The sequence below is a fragment of the Esox lucius genome, chromosome 19 (genome assembly GCF_011004845.1).
Source record: "Esox lucius isolate fEsoLuc1 chromosome 19, fEsoLuc1.pri, whole genome shotgun sequence".
Lineage (NCBI taxonomy): Eukaryota > Metazoa > Chordata > Actinopteri > Esociformes > Esocidae > Esox > Esox lucius.
The window spans coordinates 7038593-7060895 of record NC_047587.1 but is presented as its reverse complement, the minus strand read 5'-3'; the positions used below and the strand labels follow the sequence as shown (position 1 = coordinate 7060895).

Genomic DNA, 22303 nt, shown 5'->3' with positions numbered 1-22303 from the left:
CTTGACTGGAAACATAATGTAAATGAAAATGAAAAACTAGGCCTGGCCTATGCTCTTATTGGATTTTAAAACTTTAGTGATAAAATTAATGGCAGTATTACCAGCCGTGTTGGATTAAGCTTCAATATCTACAGTACAAGCAAAATGATTGACACCCTTGATAAAGACAAAGCAAAAAAGACTGGGTAAAACAGTGCACATGTAAAAAAATGTACATTAAATGTACATTATACGCAATTACATGTAACATCTAATACAAAGACCAAAAACTATTGGTATTTCAATCGTTAGGACCCCTTGTGATGGATATGTCTGCACTCACAGTGAGATGATTCAGTAGGCAAAGAATGGACATCCAACGAGTTACAGAGCATGGTTTCATCATTGCAACTTGGTTCCAACCATGCAAATAAGCTACGGAAGAGTTGCCTCCACTGTGAGCCAGCAACACTTGAAGTTTCCTAAACGCCTTCAACATTTAAAGCCGGATGTTCATATTAGATCTTCTGACGATGGACACCGACCCATGAAAGGAGGATACACATGCAGAAATGAAAACCCATAGCTACAGCTCCGGAAAGAATTATGAGGCTACGGCCCTGCTTCTTTCCTTTCCAAAACAGATGAAAAGGATGTTTTTTGTGTGAGGAACAGAAGGGTTAAAATTAAGAGACCAATGCAAATTGAATGCTTCTGTTCCTCTCTCAAAACATTCCTTTTCAACTTTTTTGGAAAGGAAAGAAAAAGGTGCAGCGGCCTCCTAATTTGTTCCGGAGCTGTAGTGTAGAATATGGTGGTGGGCCTGTAATATTGTGAGACTGTTTTGCGACCCATTGATCCTTGGGCCCTAATTAGGTCAAAGGCATTATGAACTCAGGACGTCAGGACATTTTAACCCAATGCCTGGTTTCCTCTTTTAAGGCAACGTACATTCATGCACTCTGATGTTCACACCAGATCTATATAAGGGTTCTGCCCTATGCTTTGTCTCTCTTCACCTTGTCTTTGAGTTGCCTGGCTATTGGACAGTCAGCCTAAGCCTAAGTCATGTAATTTAGGCATATTTGCTGGTGGTTTTGAACAAACCCATTCATAATATTGAGTGAGTTTGGCTTCCTGTCGACACCATCTGTATGAAATAAACCTCCTGTATTCAAGCCACTAATCATGACTATGTCATGAGAATGTTCAGAAGACTTAAAGATTTGGTGTGCCTCTGTCCTCTAATTTTACCAAAAGGTTTAACTGAGTGGATAAAGAGAGAGGATGGCACTTTGTCTGTTGAATTACTGTGTTGAACCCATGTACCAATTATGTCCAACAGATTTCCTGATGACGGGAGTGCTGGGTACTTTGGTCCCTTTGTGGTGTTATGGAGTAAAATATGAAATGATCCTTCATGGAGCAGGAATTAAAAAGATACATCACATTGAATGTATTATTATCACTCAGTTACAGTATAATGACTGCTTAATCTTCCCAACAAAACAATCAAGTGATTTACCTCATATGAATGGCAACATCACATTACTATCCGGATGAGAAGTTTGTGAAATTTCAATTAAACAAATGGAAGACAAGAAAGTTTAATCAGTTGTATTCTCATCTCAAGGGAATTAACATTACCAAGATATTTATTCAGTTCCAGCTTCATATGAACCCGTGGTCATTTATGACACAATTTTGATACTATGTCATAAAATGTGGTTAATGAGAAATGTGTCTCAGACGTCAACTCCAGTAGTTCCCTCCCTCCCTGCTGGACGACAACACGGGACAGCATAGTGGCACAAAGCCATTCAGCTTTGATGTAAATCTCAGCAAAACACGTCAGTCCAGATTTCCTCCTCAGCCTGTGACACTAAGCTGAATCCCTGTTGAACACGGTTCAGCAGGGCCATGCTGGAGAGATATAGGGCACCTGAGGATGTTCTAGTGGAGGCGGCTCGGGTGGCACCATCAACACTGTCTAGTAGGATGAGTGGAGGTGGGTCACACATGGAGGGCCATCGCCGATCTGAACTGGGAAATAAAAAGGGTGTTTATGTATTGGTTTCAACAGCAAGACTATTAGTGGAGTGTCTTTTTTTCCAACTTATTTTTCCCCCCAGAATTGTACTTGCTCAAGTCTGGCTATTATTATTTTTTAAATATTTCAACTGTTGAATATGCAGTTCAAAGCAAAAGATCAATGTTTATGTTGTTCCCAACAGTGAGACAAAACCCATTCATTCATTTAACATCATATTGACAAAGATATCAGTATATTCAATTTGCATGTGTTTGCCAAACGATGGCCCCAAGAGATGGCATCTTCAGCAGTTCAAAGTGGCTCTCCAGTCTTCCCAGTCAACAAGCTGCCTTGTTTGTAAGAAATATATAATTCAAATCCAAGCTTTTAATCTGTTTCAAGAGTGACCCAGTGGACAGACACTGTCACAGCCTCTCTTTCCAATACCCCAGGAAGCCTTTGGATGGGCAGTATCTGCTTATTGAACATGACAATCATATTACCAACACGGCAATAGAAAGCAATAGAAATGAAATGGTAAATTGAATTCATATAACAGAGTGAAGAGAATGTGGCTTTTACAGTGAAGAAACTGAGGGAAGTGGATATTTGTGTCAAAATCACTTACAGGAGGGCTTTCAGGGCTTGACGTTTGGGGAGTCTGAGCAATTTCCTTTTACACTCGACTGCTTATTCATGCAGCAACATGTCTAAACTGAGCACAGGTCATGGTGCTATGAGCGATGCCCATCTGAGATTCAATTTCCCTTGGAAAAAAAAGGAGCACTGCCTCCAAATGTCAGCCGTGACTTTCCTTATCCTCAAACACACCGAGCAGTGCAGAGGGGGCTTTCAACCACAGTGACCCCAGTGACCCCGGCACACCCCACCCACTCCTACAGTGGAAATATAGCAGATGAGATTAACCTTGGTCTATTGATTTTGGAAATGGCGCTGTAGCAGCGACGGTTCGTTTACGTTACAAATGCTGCACGGTGGTTCACCGGCCACTCACTGAGTCAAACACGCTGTGTAGTACTCGCTGGGGGTCTAGACCACAGTGGACAAGTATCTTCATGGTGTTTGTAGATTTTAAGGTTATATTACAATTGTCTGACTGCATCTCATATGTGGGCAGCTTTAATATTCATGAAATGTGATTATTCAGGGCTTCATGACAGTGGATGTGCAGCTGGGAGACACAGGTCACCAGCTCTTGAACCAGAGCCTCCTCCGGGAGGCATCATGTGTTAAATTATGGATTCTGATACCCACCATCACCTGACAAGTGAAACCCACACACAGAGGGAGTCATGCTGGGCGTTTAGCCCCGGGCCCTAACTGTTTGGCTGTATCCAGCTGGAGGCTCCGGGGAGGAAAATGCAAACGAGATGGAAACAATGGGGATATGTAGGAAAAAAATGAACGATTTTGTGTTGTGTGTTTGCAGAGAGCCACCTAAGTGCACACAGGGATTACATATGTGGCGCCCTGTAGGAGTAACGTACTGGAGACACTTTTTTTTCCTAAACGTTGAACACCCAGGCTTTTGCTACAGAGACATTCTTTTGTAATACGTGCAAAATGTGGTTTGGCATTGTCATGCTGAAATAAGCAAGGCCTTCCCTGAAAAATATATAATCTGGATGGCAGCATTTGTTGTTCCAAAATATGTATATACTGTTCAGCATTAATGGTGCTGTCACAGATATGCAAATCACCCATGCCATGTGCACTAATGCACCCCCATACCATCACGGATGCTGACTATTGAACTGTTTGCTGATAACCCGGATAGTCCCTCTCCTCTTTAGTCCAGAGGACGTGGCGTCCATGATTCCCTAAAATAATTTAAAATTTTTATTTGTCAGACCACAAGACAATTTTCCACTTCGCCTCAGTCCATTTTAAATGAGCTTGGGCCCAGAGAAGGTGGTAGCCTTTCCGGATCTTGTTTATATGGTTTCTCCTGTGCATGGTAGAATTTTTACTTGCATTTGTGGATGCAGCAACGTAATGTGTTCACAATGGTTTTCCGAAGTGTTGCCAAGATGCTCCTGGGATGCTCTTTTCATATCCAATCATGTTCCTGACCTGTTGCCAAGTAACCTAATTTGTTGTGAGATGTTCCACCAGGATTTCTTTGTATTACACAACTTTTCCATTCTTTTGTTGGCCATATCCCAGACATATATTTTACAAGAAACAATAACATTTCTCAGTTTCAACATCTGATATGTTGTCTTTGACCAATTTTCTATTGAAAATAGGGTTTAATGATTTCCACATCACTGCATTCTGTTTTTCTTTACAGTTTACACAGTGTCCAAACCTTTTTGGAAATGGGGTTGTTCTTTCACTGTCAACTGTTGGGGTTAGCCAATGGTAGGGCTGTTATAAATGTGAACTAATTATGTTGACCTCTGTGGGGATGTGAAAGAGAGTGCTTGATTTTTCAAGAGGCAAATGGAGAGGCCAGCATTTGTACATACTATATATTTTTAACCTTTGTTTTTCCAACTTTCTCTGTTTGTTGATTAGTTGTGGATACTGTTTTGGTAGGGCGTGATTGCCAAAGTAACGTAGAGACCGAGTTTTGAGATAATTTTGTGATCTGGAAACTAGCTACATCAATGGCTGGCATAATCAAGCAAAATGTTTATTATGTGGACAACTAAGTGGAAGACCCTTTTTGCCTGGTTACTTAGTTTGACCATACAGTCACATATAGGCTTGGTGGGTCTAAACTTCCTTGATTTCACAGTGATGGAGCTGTCATTTCTCTATAACCTTTCCAATTTCAATTGAATTGTTTAAATTATAGATCACATTAAAAGTGGAATAAGTTCTGACATGATTTATCTTTGTCTCATTGTTTTACATCACAAACACCTGGCATTTTAACAGGGGTGTGTAGACTTTTTATATCCACTGTGTGTATATATATACACATACACACACACACACACACACACACAGTATCTCACAAAAGTGAGTACACCACTCACATTTTTGCAATTATTTGATTGTATCTTTTCATTTGATAACACTGAAGAAATGACACTTTGCTACAATGTAAAGTAGTGAGTGTACATTTGCTGTCCCCTCAAAATAACTCAACACACAGCCAATGTCTAAACCGCTGGCAACAAAATTGAGTACACCCCTAAGTGAAAATGTCCAAATTGGGTGTCATGTGACTCGTGTCTCAGGTGTGAATGGGGAGCAGGTGTGTTAAATTTGGTGTTATCACTCTCACACTCCCTCATACTGGTCACTGGAAGTTCAACATTGCACCTCATGGCAAAATAAAAGATTTGTTGCTCTACATAAAGATGGTCTAGGCTATAAGAAGATTGCCAAGACCCTGAAACTGAGCTGCAGCACGGTGGCCAAGACCATACAGTGGTTTAACAGGACAGGTTCCACTCAGAACAGGCCTCGCCATGTTTGACCAAAGAAGTTGAGTGCACATGCTCAGCATCATATCCAGAGGTTGTCTTTGGGAAATAGACATATGAGTGCTGCCAGCATTGCTGCAGAGGTTGAAGGGGTGGGGGGTCAGCCTGTCAGTGCTGTAAGATTCTGTTCATTTTTGATCCATGAACAAAATGAATGCAACCGGAAGTCAGGGGAGAGCCATCTTTATTCAGCATGAGGCTACGATGATGACCTTCCATAGTTCTTTCATTTTCCTCCAATAATTACAAGGTTAACAGTCTTTTATCCTCCAGCACATCCCCTCCTATTTCTGGCTGTCTTCCAATCTCATACGTGTATTCTATATTCTAACCTTACATGGCCTGGTAGTGTCCCCTCTTGAGTTTCCTGGCTCCACAGCTTATCAGGTTGTGTGGGGCCACTCAATAGTGGATACTAACTGCTTGTGATATAGTACTCCATATTGCACAAGATAACGAACCACTCCTCTAACAAGAGAATAAAACTAAAATACATGTGTATCATCAGGTAAAGACAGGCTTCCTCACAATGGTATGTTCCAACCTACGGTCCATGGGTCTATTCATAGTCTATGACAGTCACATGGAAAACTCCTATCAGGCGGTATGAACAGGGTGTTTGGGACCCATCAGCAATGGGGCATCACATTTCCTAACTATCTGTCCTTCGTATAGATAGATAGTACTCTCATACATTGTGTCAAGCTTATTTCAGTTACTTTTCATGCTCAATATCTATCAGTGCTCAGACCATACGCCGCACACTGCATCAAATTGGTCTGCATGGCTGTCGTCCCAGAAGGAAGCATCTTCTAAAGATGATGCACAAGAAAGCCTGCAAACAGTTTGTTGAAGACAAGCAGACTAAGTACATGGATTACTGGAACCATGTCCTGTGGTCTGATGAGACAAAGATAAACTTATTTGGTTCAGATGGTGTCAAGCGTGTCGGCAACCAGGTGAGGAGTACAAAGACAAGTGTGTCTTGCATACAGTCAAGCATGGTGGTGGGAGTGTCATGGTATGGGGCTGCACGAGTGCTTCCGGCATTGGGGAGCTACTGTTCATTGAGGGAACCATGAATGCCAACATGTACTGTGACACACTGAAGCAGAGATCCCCTCCATTCAGAGACTGGGCTGCAGGGCAGTATTCCAACATGATAACGACCCCAAACACACCACAAAGACGACCACTGCCTGGGTAAAAGTGATGGACTGGCCAAGCTTGTCTCCAGACCAAATCCTTATTGAGCATCTTTGGGGTATCCTCCAGCGCGAAGGTGGAGGAGCAAAAGGTCTCTAATATCTACCAGCTCTGTGATGTCGTCATGGAGGAGTGGAAGAGGAAACCAGTGGCAACCTGTGAAGCTCTGGTGAACTCCATGCCCAAGAGGGTTAAGGCAGTGCTGGAAAATAATGGTGGCCACACAAAATATTGACACTTTGAGCCCAATTTGGACATTTTCACTTAGGGGTGTACTCACTTTTGTTGCCAGCGGTTTAGACATTAATGGCTGCGTGTTGTGTTATTTTGAGGGGATAGCAAATGTACATTGTTATACAAGCTTTACACTCACTACTTTACATTGTAGCAAAGTGTCATTTCTTCAGTGTTGTCACATGAAAAGATATAATCAAATATCTACAAAAATGTGAGGGGTGTATTCACTTTTGTGAAATATATATATTTAAATATACCTATGTGATTTATATTCCCTCTCAAAAAATATCAGTTGAACATTCATGTAAATCTGAAATCAAGTTCCAAATAAAACAAAGCCCACGAGCTCCAGAGAATCTTCTTCAATTATAACCCAACACTGCCCCAAGAGGCATATCTCACAGATGGCCTCCTCCCTGACAGGCATCCTGGCCTCCCCCAGAGCCTTTACAGTAGAGATATCTCCCACAGCCCAACAAACCATGGCCCCCTTAGTGACTGGCGTCCCCTCTTCCTTGGCAGCCCCAGCGGGGTGCTGAACCAATTAAGACTCAATTCAGCCCCTCATTGTCCTGCAGATAGAGTGACAGGCTGGTCAGCCTGATAAGAGGCTCAGCAACACGTTATACCAGCTTTTCTACTCATTGAGTTGTCTCACTTAGGCCTTGCTGCTATCTTTAACACCGGTGGCAACAGCAGGCAATTTACAGAGGTTAGAGGCTAATTATGCTAGCTAATAGGATTCAGTGTATGTTTTTTGTTATCACATGTTTCATAACCTGTTTCATTGTCTCCCAGGGTGGAATGGGTTTCTGCCAATACAAACACAAGGAGATAAAAATTATGTAAATATTTACAACATATATTACTTGAAATATGTTTAGTCTTAGAAGTGCTCACAAACTTTGCATTGGCCAATTCATTGATCAGGCTATTTGATTGGGTTGAAGTTTGTATTTACCATCTCAGTACACAGTAAGATATCAGGCAAATGTTGAGTCATTTTAATGTTGTGAAATAAATCTTCTTCTGTAAAGGTGCAGGGGTCAACAATGGCAGCTTACCTCCTAATACATGCAGACACACACACACCCTGGGAGATCCAGGTTAAGATGTTGGTTTACACCCTGGGAGATCCAGGTTAAGATGTTGGTTTACACCCTGGGAGATCCAGGTTTAGATGTTGGTTTACACCCTGGGAGATCCAGGTTTAGATGTTGGTTTACACCCTGGGAGATCCAGGTTAAGATGTTGGTTTACACCCTGGGAGATCCAGGTTTAGATGTTGGTTTATATCCTGGTAGATCCAGGTTAAGATGTTGGTTTACACCCTGGGAGATCCACGTTAAGATGTTGGTGAACCAATAACAGTACTGCTAGAAGATGCACAACAGGTAAGTACTGTATACAGTGTCATTTCTACTGTTAAACCAGGCCGCTAGGCAGTTACAGTGTCTAATTCAGAGGAATTATTTGAACCTGATGATGTTTGAAGACTGTAGTGTAATGTTACTGCCCTCTAGTGCCAAATCACAATCAATCACAGAGTAATATACTTAGATTGTACAGCGATGTGACGCAAACTGGACAGGCCAATAAGGGGATGAGTTAAAGAGGAGCAAGCCGTATTGTCTCTTGGATGTTGATTCCACTGTAACTCCTAGGATCCACAAGATGACCTGCTGAAGGTTGTAAAACTCTAACTTTAAAGAAATTTGACAAGCCCTGATAATTCTCAAATGTTCATGGGAATAAAACAAATGTTTCTGAAATAAGAAAAATAGGGTTTGGAGAAAAGCGCTATAGTATAGTAGAAATTTTATTGGTACAATGTCCATTTCACATGTATAATACAGTAATTACAAAGGCATATCCACGGTCCAATTCAGGCACAATTTAAATGCATATTTTAAAATGCATCCATAATTGATTCAGTTAGGTATGAATGGTCTTTTGGAAATATATTTTAACAAACCAGTCTGTAAACATCATCCAGTTGACATTCCAATGGGTACTGTCATGTCAAGAAATACTTTAAGGTGCAACGAAAACACATGGATCACTGGCATCAGAGCGTAGTCAAGTTGAAATGTTGGAGAAGTCATGGAAATTGCGTAATCTTACTCCAGAGAATACCAGGAAGAGAGGCTTCCAATAGATCATGACAATCCATTTTGTATCAAGCGACTGACATCACAAGCAAAAATACAGGAAACAGCGTGAAGGTTAAGACTTCCTGGAAGGACAGCTACCTATAGAACTTGATGACATGAAAAACTGAACAAAGATGGATCCAGTTTTAATGGGTTACGTATGACATGTGAGTGGTACACTTCATGCACAATATGTTTTAAATTAGGTGAAGACTGCATGTGAGCTTAGAGTGCCTGAAGTGTTTAAAATGAATAAAAAAAAATTCTCTGCAATACATACACTTGGCAGTAAACAACACTGAATGGAGACCATCTGTTGTTTGTCCCTCCTCTGTTTCTTCATGCTAAATATGTAATCAGCTAGTGGAAAATACCAATGTCTAATAAAGTGGTGGCATATTTTAGTATACAACAGATGCCTACTATAGACCATGTCAGATTGCAATTTGTTTGGTGTTAAATATGTAGAATTCAGTAGAGGAATTCCATTAGAGGGAGAGGTTCAACATAACTAATCATCATAGAATCTCATGGCGGTATTATCTGTAAAAACTTTGGAAAATAATGGCAATGGACCAGTTCAAACGTAAACAAAGCAAATACTGAATGTAAAGGTAAACACTCTGGCATATACTGAATGTAAAGGTAAACACTCTGGCATGTACTGAATGTAAAGGTAAACACTCTGGCATATACCGAATGTAAAGGTAAACACTCTGGCATATACCGAATGTAAAGGTAAACACTCTGGCATATACCGAATGTAAAGGTAAACACTCTGGCATATACCGAATGTAAAGGTAAACACTCTGGCATATACCGAATGTAAAGGTAAACACTCTGGCATATACCGAATGTAAAGGTAAACACTCTGGCATATACCGAATGTAAAGGTAAACACTCTGGCATATACCGAATGTAAATGTAAACACTCTGGCATATACCGAATGTAAAGGTAAACACTCTGGCATATACCGAGTGTAAAGGTAAACACTCTGGCATATACCGAGTGTAAAGGTAAACACTCTGGCATATACCGAGTGTAAAGGTAAACACTCTGGCATATACCGAGTGTAAAGGTAAACACTCTGGCATATACCGAGTGTAAAGGTAAACACTCTGGCATATACCGAGTGTAAAGGTAAACACTCTGGCATATACCGAGTGTAAAGGTAAACACTCTAGCATATACTGAATGTAAAGGTAAACACTCTGGCATATACTGAATCTAAAGGTAAACACTCTGGCATATACTGAATGTAAACGTAAACACTCTGGCATATACTGAATGTAAACGTAAACACGGCCAAGCTAGCAGTCTACTGCTCTGCTGTCATGGAGTATGATTCAAATACTGGATTTCCTTGAAGGACTCGGTGGCTAAATCACACCCACCATGAGCCGAAACAGGCGTTTATTTTGTGTAAGAGGACTCTAGCTTTTCATGGCCTGAATTTAATCCAGGTACTTTAGGTAGTGTCCTGTCCCATTTCTATGGCTCTCTTGTCTCCTTTATAACCAGACAATGACTGTTTAAGGATCACCGGATCAGAGAAGCAACAGACAAAAAGACAACCAACGCATGGATTTAGTGTCAAAGTGTGGCAGGTTGATCATCTGAGGCCAGCTATTTCTACTCTGACTAAAGCTGTGATATCGAATAGAACCTGACTATAGCTCCCTGAACCACACGTTTAAAACACAGCATGGGTCAAATGTAATAACGCACACTCACTGTCTGCTCAGGTGAATTCTAAGAGAGTCCATGTTTTGGCCTTACAGGGACTTTGGCCCTAAGATGGACAGGTTTGGTGGTGCAGCGAGACATCTGTTCAGTACAACCCTCACAGGCTCTAAGTCCTGGCTCTTCACTGGTATGACTGCACGTGGTACTCAGCCCCAGCTGCCAACCTCCTGCGTCGCACGGTCATAGAGTCTGAGACTAAACCGGTTGGGACGTTATCCGCCAGGGAGGCCACGCCTCATCGACACCCTCCTCATTCATGGCAGCAGCGGCTTGCTCTGGGCTCCTGCACGGATATCTCCTGAGTGGGGCGAATGGGGGACAAGAGCAACTTTTCAGTCACCTAGCAAAACTGGGAGGACATTAAAGCTAGGGTAAGAGCTTGCCTGAACTAAATTTGTGTGGGCAATAGATCCAAAGTAATATCCCTGAAACTGGAACAGCAAAGCCAGGCCATCTGGCCACTCCAGAAAGGGTATGTGTTATTATTACTGGGCCAGAGGAGATGGCTATGGGAGGGCTAATTAGGTTACTGCTGCTCACAGCATCACCACCATCAGCGCTAATTAGCCACCGATGCTAATACAGATTAGTACCATTTAACAGCAAGACCAGACACACAATGCGTTAATTGGAATTCAATGGAATACGGCGTGTAATGGGAAAAGCCTGGGGTAGCACACGAGCCAAAACAGTAACAAACATCCAGAGACAGAGAGTTCCCAAATAAACCACGCAATAGAATAAAATAAAAAAAGAGGGAAAAACTATACAAAACATTATACAGTCACTTGGAATCCAGCCCAGCTGGTTGGAAACCAGAGGGGTTCTATAAAGGTCAGTAGAAAACAGTGCTCGTTTTCCTGTGTGAGATGTGATTGGCCAGTACCTGCGTGCGCGGAGCAATAGCTCATCTCTCCTCTGCAGCAGCATCTTCTGTCTCTCCTCGGCCGACCTGGAGAAGCCGCTTCCCCTGACCTCAAAGTCCGATACCCCCGGGGTAACAACCTCTATACGCCCGCTAGCCGTGCCCACATCTGCCGGGGAGGGGCTGACCTGGGAGACGGAGTTATCCACAAGCTGGACGGGAGAGGAAGAGCAGCACAGCAGACCTTTTAGAAACATCACTGGACGTTAGGCCTGGTATTAACCTTGCCGTGCAACTCCGGTATCAGTAAAAACATTTCATGTTGTCAACGTAGCGTCCAAGGCAACGCTCAAACCAACAGCCAGCCTGCGGAGACGCTAGCGTGGGACAGACTAACCTGTGTGGGGGAAAAGCACAGCAATGCGTCCCTCCAGGACGTTGTCTGTGGTGGCCTCTACGGAGCGCGTTAGCTTGCAGGTCCTGCAGCAACAGCTGGTAGGGAACCTGAGGAAACATCTCCCCGATCTGATGGGCCTGGGAGACCATGAGGATGGACACGTAACTCTGTGTTTCCACCAATGTGAAAGACGAGGGCGTGAAAGTTGGAGGACACTAACCATGGCATTGAGCTGGGAGTTGTTGACCTGTGGGACGACCCCCAGGACGTTGATCGTGTGCGTGATTTCCACTGAGAAACCGGGCAGCCAGCTTGCAATGCGAGAACCTAGCAGGAGGAAAACACAGGTGGAATGAAAGCCTCTGGACATTCCCAATAAGATGAGCTCCCTACAGATTTGACCAGTGTCTCGTGTTGAGGGAACAGCCAGAGAGCCGGCTAAATGCATCAACGTATTCTGAAGGGACCTCTAGTGGAGGATTCCTTGGGCAATACGGCCGGATTCATAAACAAAACTCCCCTGAAGCTATGGTTTACTTTTAAAAAGGACCACATAAGTATCAGCAATAGGATGACAGGACTAATACCCCTATAATTAATGTCTGCCATGAGGAAACAAAGGCATCTGGTTGAGGGCTCACCGTCAAAGCGGAAGAAGTGGTTGTGCTGGTTGACGTGTGGATGAGTCTCAGGCCTGCCACTTCCAGGATCCAGGTTGTCCTCCAGTAGGGGCTCGCTGTCCTCCCCCACCCCCTCCGTCTGATGTTCAGAGACATGCGGCACGTGGGACACGACGTGTCCTGCTCCCACCAGGAGCGCAGGCAGGAGCTGCTTTGTGCACACAAGACCATCAGCATCACACCCTTCAGACACTGAACCCCACTAACACAGACACTCAGGGTAGGACAGTGACCCTGGAGACACTGAACCCCACTAACACAGACACTCAGGGTAGGACAGTGATCCTTCAGACACTGAACCCCACTAACACAGACACTCAGGGTAGGACAGTGACCCTTCAGACACTGAACCCCACTAACACAGACACTCAGGGTAGGACAGTGACCCTGGAGACACTGAACCCCACTAACACAGACACTCAGGGTAGGACAGTGACCCTTCAGACACTGAACCCCACTAACACAGACACTCAGGGTAGGACAGTGACCCTTCAGACACTGAACCCCACTAACACAGACACTCAGGGTAGGACAGTGACCCTTCAGACACTGAACCCCACTAACACAGACACTCAGGGTAGGACAGTGACCCTTCAGACACTGAACCCCACTAACACAGACACTCAGGGTAGGACAGTTACCCTTCAGACACTGAACCCCACTAACACAGACACTCAGGGTAGGACAGTGACCCTTCAGACACTGAACCCCACTAACACAGACACTCAGGGTATGACAGTGACCCTTCAGACACTGAACCCCACTGACACAGACACTCAGGGTAGGACAGTTACCCTTCAGACACTGAACCCCACTAACACAGACAAACTACTCCAAAACACTCCAGATTAAAACTAGTGGTGTTGTTTAACTCAAAGAACATGACGATGTTGTATTCCTCGTATTCCTTAAGTTTCGCAATATATTTGTCATTACAAATACACGGGTTCTTCCTGTGTTTACTGGTCAGTTTTGTTCCCAATTGCATCAATTTGCACGTTTCAGGAAGAGGTGTATATGTCACAGTAAACAAAAGGTATCGCTAGCTAGGAAGAAAGTTACCTGTTTCATCATTGATATTCACCAAAGTACTTGCTTGAGAGACAAGGGAAAATACATGAATACGACCAGGAAGAATACTTTTTCCAGGGGATTGAACCTTGCTTGTTCGAACAAGAATACACAGAGGATAAATTGACAGAGCTAGAGGCTAGAGAACAGCAGCTGACGATGGTGAACCAGTTAATCCCCAACCCTTGCCCAGAATGTCCGGATTGCTTTTGTTGCAACGAATGGGATCTATTGATTCCAGTGCTGGAGACAATGAATGACCCGGTCCCTGAAGCTGAACTCATTTCAAGATGTGTGGTTGATCATCTGGATTTCTCCCCCCTCATAACTCCTGGGGTGCTGGAGACTCTTTTTTTACATTCCAAAAATTCATTTCTATTCATTCAATCATGTGTATCTGAACTGAGCTAATCTGCTAAACCCCTTGAATGTAAACCTGGTCTGCTCCATTGTTTTTGGTGCACAAACGTTGACTAGGAGGCTTCAGCTCAAAGCTCAACTTTTCTTTTCAACTGAAGTCAACAAACCAACCAACTACCCCTTTTAATGTTTGATTGCTTCTTTATTTATCAAACTGTGTTACTGAAAAGTTTCAAAATATTTACACCGGGCCCTCGGGTGAATAAAACCTCTAGACTATCAATTTACTGCTGACTGCTTTGAGCTGGTCAGCAGTGGGTTTTCTCCTCCATAGTGTGCCCCAATTAGCAAAATAGAAAACGTCCACTTAAGACTTGTATACAGTGATTTGTTATTGTCTAACAATTTATTTATCTTTTGTATTTATTTTCTATTCGTTATCGGGAGATGGTTAGCTGTTTCTAAAATGTACAAAGCCTACTTTGGCGGTGAGGTAGAGCTGTTTAACACCTGCTCACCTGTGGAAGAGATGTCCACAAGGCAGCTTGCGTGCCGTCGTCATGGTGTCCCAGCAGATAGCACAGTCGTCATTGTTGGCTACCAGCTCATCAGAGATGGCCATAGGAAACCTGCAATCAACCAATCCAGTCCTGTAGAGTATGAAGACTGAGGGGCAAAGCAAGCTGACTTGCCCACAAACCTGGCCTCCATTTTATCAATGACGCAGAGGTAGTTCTTGTGGCGACTGTTTCTCTTCTGGACCTCATGGAAAAGGTAACGTAGCTGCATGAAGATGACCAGGCTGTTCCCAAACACCTGAGGGAGGTATGGAGAAAGAAATGTGTGTCACTTAAAACACTGTGCCAAAATCAGAGGGGGACCGTTTAAAAAGTGTAACGAAGCAGTTATGACTAAATATCAAAAGAGTGGTAAATACATATTTAAAATGTATTTGTTACATGAAAACATATGCAAATCATATCATCCAAATACTTTTCATGAAAACTACATCAGACACCATTTAATAGCCACAAAAAGTATGTTTGGTGGAAACAATTCCATATTTTCTTTATTCATATTTGAGAATATTCCCATAAACAATCAGTTGCCAATAGGATGGAACTCGCTAGTAAGTGGATGTCAGAGGATGGAACTCGGATGTCAGAGGATGGAACTCGGATGTCAGAGGATGGAACTCGCTAGTAAGCGGATGTCAGAGGATGGAACCCGCTAGTAAGTGGATGTCAGAGGATGGAACCCGCTAGTAAGCGGAGGTCAGAGGATGAAACCCGCTAGTAAGTGGATGTCAGAGGATGGAACCCACTAGTAAGTGGATGTCAGAGGATGGAACCCACTACTAAGCGGATGTCAGAGGATGAAACCTGCTAGTAAGTGGATGTCAGAGGATGGAACCAACTAGTAAGCGGATGTCAGAGGATGGAACTCGGATGTCAGAGGATGGAACTCGCTAGTAAGCGGATGTCAGAGGATGGGGATAGAACTCACTAGCATGTGGATGTGGTGCATGAGGTCCAGCCCCAGCAGAGCCAGCTCCATCACAAAATCAGTGTAGTAGACGTAAGACCCCTTACTTTCCCAGGTGGCCTCACGGTTCAGGTCCCACAGGTGAATAGATAACCTGCAGGAAGCAGGAACATGTGGTTATCCAAAATGGCAGCGGGACTGGAGCTGAGGTTTCTATCACGCACAATGCAACATCTCAGCCAACATCCAGCTCATCGGTATAAGATGGAAGCAGCTACAGAAGCACTGGACTGGCCTTAGGCAGCAGCTGACCACTCTGTCTCCCAAACTATCAGAATGCTGCTATTGGCAAGGACATTCTCTCCTATACTGTAAAGTTGAGCTCTGGGATCTCTGAACAAGGCACAATCTAATACCCTGCCACCACAACCCAGTTTGGATAATACATGAACACCACAAAAGTAAGTGAAATACAGGGTGCCTATGTGAGTTGGTGCGAAATGTGAAAATGTTTAGTTTTACATATTCCAAATCCCCCTAGGGCAGCTTTGGAGCATGCGGTCAGGTAAGGGTCAAGACCAGGCACGGGCTGTGAATGGTTTCTGTACATACAGGGATCTGTACATACTGTATCTAGACATGATCTGATCGCCAGTGAGGCGAAACTGTCAATCCCACGAACACAGACACCAACAAACTACTGTCTGATGATGAAGTTGGTCTACTTTCGGTCCAATGTTTGTGCGGTGTACCAAATACGCCTGATGTTGATTTTTTTTTTCGTACAGGTTACACACGTATACACGAGGAAAACAAGGCAAATATAAAAGCCTCCAATAAGTTACCTGATAATGACATGTCCAGATCTAACAGAAACCAGCACACACTGAAAGGAAACATGAGAAAACGGACTGGGTTAGATAACGAGGAGAATCACCAGACATGGCCGCACGTACTGTGTACACACAACAGAAGCACAACACAGAACACAGTGTTTATCCATATACAAAAGAAAAATAAAGGCGATGGGACCCAGTGGAGTCTTTATAGCTTCCATGTCAAAATCCATTGCAGAAATAAGTTCTCTCCCGAGGTGAGGAAAGAAGACCACGAACCAAAGGAAATCAACCGAGATCCACCCATTGATCCGCCACTGAGGCCATGAAGGACACGGTGTGAATGCCATGCAGGGGCTCCAGCAGGCCACAGAGCAGAGCCAGGCCGCAGAGCCAGGCCACAGAGCAGAGCCAGGCCGCAGAGCCAGGCCACAGAGCAGAGCCAGGCCACAGAGCAGAGCCAGGCCACAGAGCAGAGCAACAGCAGCCCCACCAACAGGGCCAGAACCCTCATGTGGCTGCCCATAGTTGTGGACGTGGAGGAGGACAGCTGTAAGAACACAGGACAACAAATGACTTGAGAAGGTGCTTATTTTTGTTTGTCATATTAAAACTTATTATAGGATATATTTTTTTAAACATATTATATTATTATTAACATAGGTCTTTTTCAAAAAAAAAAATTGTATTCTAAAAGTCAAATATCCAGGGAGCCCTTCATCGGGCATCCCAATTTCAACAGTAAGTATAAAATATGCCTTCTTAGCCCTCCTGGCTGAGCATCATTGTTCTATAGGACTATAACACACATATTCAAAGCGGTCCTTGCAGAGCTGAACCATAAGGTGCAGGAAGACGAGCACGGCAAACCACAGACACCACATGACCACCTCTTCCACCGTCTGAACGTTCAGCACCCCAAAGATAAAAAGGAATTTGTAGAAGATGAAGTTCCAGAACTTGTCCTTCAGGCGCTATATATTCACAGAGAACAAGCAAGGCGGACAGGTTGTTAGAGGGCACATTTCAAGTAGGCCTAGAAATTGGCAAAATGCTATTTCATACCTGATATTCAATAGCAATGGAAAGGCCTAAACTATGTACTAAATGATATGTTTGCAAAACGGCACGTGTGAACATACAATAAACATTTATTGCATCTTTAAAAAAAAAAATGAACACTAAACAATGTCCAAAACAAGAATAAATAATGTTCAGCAAAAAAAGTAAAATGACAATAACGTTAAAAAAAGTTTTAAAAAAAAGAAGATGAAATTCAGGTTTATGTACATATGGGTAAAGCAGGACAGATTATAATCTCTACCAGCATCGAATGTGATATGGTTGGCTGCCAACCACTGGATACATCTCTCAGCCTGTCCCTGTAACTCTTGGAGAAGTGTATGTTTCTCAAGGTGCTATGCAAGACATCAGCAGTACTGTTTCGCTTTGAATGTTCAAAGACTTGTGCGCTGCAGAAATGACCCTAATCCGTACTGCTGAAACAACCCTGAGCCCTGGGACATGTGCCTAGTAGGTGGCAGTATTGAGTTGCCTAACAAAGGACTGGCCTGGGAGATACAACTGCAGTTATTGGGAGACCTTTTCAGTCAACTTCAATAGTCTTGTGGCATGGGGGTAAAGGTTGTAGGGTCCTGTCGATTGCACTCACCAGTTACCGGACATCCGATAGCACTCACTCACCAGTTACCGGACCTCCGGTACCACTCACTCACCAGTTACCGGAATTCCGGTACCACTCACTCACCAGTTACCGGAATTCCGGTACCACTCACTCACCAGTTACCGGAATTCCGGTACCACTCACTCACCAGTTACCGGAATTCCGGTACCACTCACTCACCAGTTACCGGAATTCCGGTACCACTCACTCACCAGTTACCGGAATTCCGGTACCACTCACTCACCAGTTACCGGAATTCCGGTACTACTCACTCACCAGTTACCGGACCTCCGATAGCACTCAGTCACCAGTAACCGAACATCTGGTAGCACTCAGTCACCAGTTACAAGACATCCAGTAGCACTCAACAGATACCGGATATCCAGTAGCACTCACTCACCAATTACCAGACAATCCGGCAGCACTCAACGGATACTGGACATATGGTAGCACTCACTGACTCGATACTGGACATCCGGTAGCACTCGCTCACCAGATACCGCATATTTGGTAGCACTCTCTCAGTGAATATCGGACATGTGGTGTGGACTGCGACATCACAGACTATTAAGGGAGAAACGGCAATGATGCCAAGCCTGATCCCTCTCCTCGATGAGCTCAACACCTTCTATGCATGGTTTGAGGCAACCGACACAATTGCTTCTGGAAGGCTTGCTGAGGACCAAGCCGACTGCACTCTCTCCCTAACCACGGCTGACGTGAGGAGAGCTTTTAAAAGAGTGAACCCTCAGATGTCACCAGGGACAGATGGCATTCCAGGCCGTGTTCTCAGGGGATGCGCCGACCAGCTAGCGGACTTTTTCACTTCTATATTCAACCGCTCCCTAACTCTGTCTACGGTCCCCACCTGCAATAAACAGACCACCATTGTTCCTGTACAGAGGAAACCTTCCATCACCTGTCTGAATGACTACCGCCCTGTAGCACTGACCAGCATCATCACGAAGTGCTTTAAGCGGCTGGTCAGAACCCACATCTGCTCCACCCTTCCTGACACCTTGGACCTCTTTCAATGTGCATCCTGCCCCATTGGATCTACAGACGATGCCATCGCCCTGACAACACACACCACCCTCTCTTACCTGGCAAGAGGCAACACATACTTGAGGATGCTGTTTGTGAACTACAGCTCAGCATTCAATACTATTGTGCCCACTAAGCTTGTTCCTAAGCTCAGGACCCTGGGACTTAACACCTCCCTTTGAAATTGGATCCTGGATTTCCTTACAAGCAGACCCCTGGTGGTGAGAATGAGCAAACTTCACCTCCTCTGCACTGACCCTGAGCACTGGAGCCCCCCAGGGCTGCGTTCTCAGTCCCTTCCTGTACACCATATTCACGTATGACTGCGTGGCAACACACAGCTTCAACGTCATCCTTGGGTTTGAGGATGACACCCATCCTGGGTCTCATCTTCAACAATGATGAGACCGCTTACAGAGAGGAGGTAGAGGACCTGGTTAAATGGTGCCAAGACAACAACCTCTCTCTCAACGTCTGTAAGACTGAGGAGATGATTGTGGACTTCAGGAAGCTGCAGAGGGGGGCTCATGCCCCAATACACATTGATGGAGCTGAAGTGGAAAGTCTCCGACTTCAAGTTCCTCTGTGTGTTCATCAAAGATGACCTCACCTGGTCCAGACAAGCAGACTCGGCAGGGAAAACTGGCCAAAAGCGACTATACTTCCTGAGGAGTCTCAAGAAGTTTGCCACGTATGCAAAAACTCTTACCATCTTTTACAGGTGTAGCATTGAGAGGATCCTCTCAGACTGCATTAATGCCTGGTACGGCAGCATTACTGCCTGGTACGGCAGCTGCTCCGCTGCTGATGGCAAGGCCCTCCAGAGGGTGGTGAAGTTTGCAGAGCGCGTCATCAGCTGCCATCTCCTCTCCGTGCAAGGCATCTACACGATGCCTTAGGAAAGCATAGACCATAATCAAAGACTACAGCCACCCAGGCTATGGTCTGTTCACACTGCTACCGTCTGGTAGATGCTAGTGGAGCATCAGGACACGCACTTCCAGACTCACAAACAGTTTTTTCCCTCAGGCCATAAGGCTTCTCAACCAGCAACACTGATCTAGCATCATATTGATCACATGAACATTCCAAATGCTCTGATGTATTTCTATTTACATTCAATGTACATTAGAGTATTTTAATGTACCATTCATAGGCATATTACACTATATTACATTTATAATATTCAAAAACTTATACCCATATTGTTCATATTCCCAATTCTGCACTCTTTCAAATTTACAATGTTATGTATATTTTTGCTTTATATATTTATTAAGTCTAACTGCATAGATGCCTTGTGCCATGCCACAAGAATTTCATTGTTCACAATTTCATTGTTATTTGGTGCATTTGATGCATAAAAAGACTTTGACATAACATCCCGATTATTCCTCCATTTGAAGTTGGCATTTTGCAGAAGGCTTCCAGATTTTTTATTTTTTCCCTACCTTGTTAATGATTAAATTATTTTGACACATTCTTACTGACCTGTTTTTCACTGACACGGAGTGGGCCAAAGACAATTCACTGGATGGCCTTTGCAACCAGCATCAGGACACAGCAGGCAGTATTCACCATCACCTTAGCAGCACGACAATTTCACATGAAACACAACAAACTGACACCCTCTCGAATGCAATATTTTAATATCAAGGAGAACGTTTGTCATAATCTATTAAATATATTCATATCAAGGACAACGTTTGCCGTAAGCGAGGCGAACGCAATGATCAAGTAATGAAAATCCATGAACCGCAGTTAGTTCCCAAACTTACCCAAACAAAAACAGTGTCTGAAACCAGGTACAACAGGACAGTGGCAGCTACATCTCCAAGGCTGGTATACTGATCATCATCATCACTTTCTACAGGAGTACTGCTCTGCATATGTGTGTAGTCCATGGCTCTTTGACAGTTGAGTAGCCACTCAAGATGGTTCCAGTGAGCAATGCGGCACTTAAAGCTGTGTATATCTGCAAACTGGGCCATGGAAATCTCTCGGAAAACAGCAGTGGCATGTTGACTGGCGAGAGCTTTGGTCAAATCGTCAAACCGCTACAGTACTGTCAGGTAAGAAGGGATTGAATGCACTGCCTTCCGATGTTCACTGCTTTTTTCCATTGATTAATTTATTCGTACGTTCACTTCACATGATTTAGTTTGAAGTTAGGTATGTGTTAACATTTGATATGTATATTTCTAGGTTAGCATAGCCAGCTAGGTACAGTATATTATTATTTACGCGAGGTATAAATGAACAACCTAACCCGTTAGCCAGTCAACTAGCTAAAGACAAGTAAGCTAGCATCTACAGGATGAACAACGCTGATATGATTAATATGATAAGACTATGTCCACAATGGTAACTATGCACGACATCGGCAAATAAGAAATGTGTATTACTAGATATTCGCGTCTGACTGGAAGAACCTCCAAAGGCTTAATTGCACCCCCCCCTTATTTTGAATGTCTGGGTTGTTGCAGATTCACCTCTTCCTGGATTGTAATGACGTAATAAAAACAGTCCAGCACACAACCAATTTAAGACCCGCCTACCTGGTTTGCTGCCCCACAAATCGGTTCCCAAATGCAAGACACTCAATGTCCAATTACTTCTGGGCACTAACGGCACTAACCCCGTCTGTATGAAAACATTAACGGGGGCGTGTCCTGTTTTCGCTTGTCTCCATATTCAAATATATTTTATGTTACCGTTTTCTCGGTTGTTGACCATAAACAATCGTATGGAACGGATAATTGAAATAATATTAGAGGCCTCTAATGACAAAAAGGCAATTTTGGCATGGTCACACCCCGTTTTTAATGTAGTCAGCGGAGTGAGACTTTGATATGACCCTATATGGTCTGGATTCCTTTATCTGAATTGGCAGAGTACCTCTGTATTTCTTCCAAAAGATATTCACGTCATGATCGCGTCCCCGTGCTTAGAAATTGCATGCATCAACCGATGGTTGCATTGTAAATTATCAACCGTGTAACCAACCGACATATTCCTGTAATTTAAAAACGCCAATCCAGGCAGGATGTGACAGGCATGGCAACG

The 22303-nt window shown here is 43.7% G+C and overlaps 1 protein-coding gene across 1 annotated transcript; it reads right to left on the bottom strand.

Annotated features, from left to right (window-relative positions):
- Positions 1–11010: 11010 nt before the first annotated feature.
- On the bottom strand, positions 11011–21765 carry amfra (autocrine motility factor receptor a). Its single transcript, XM_034288170.1, is given in 17 exon segments — positions 11011–11113; positions 11702–11924; positions 12078–12150; positions 12152–12214; positions 12298–12404; positions 12719–12838; positions 12841–12905; positions 14707–14817; positions 14889–15004; positions 15695–15827; positions 16519–16559; positions 16825–16900; positions 16983–17059; positions 17319–17483; positions 20729–20821; positions 21016–21140; positions 21143–21765. Coding segments are annotated over 17 exon segments (1806 nt in total). The 5' UTR covers positions 21258–21765.
- Between the last annotated feature and the right edge of the window lie 538 nt (positions 21766–22303).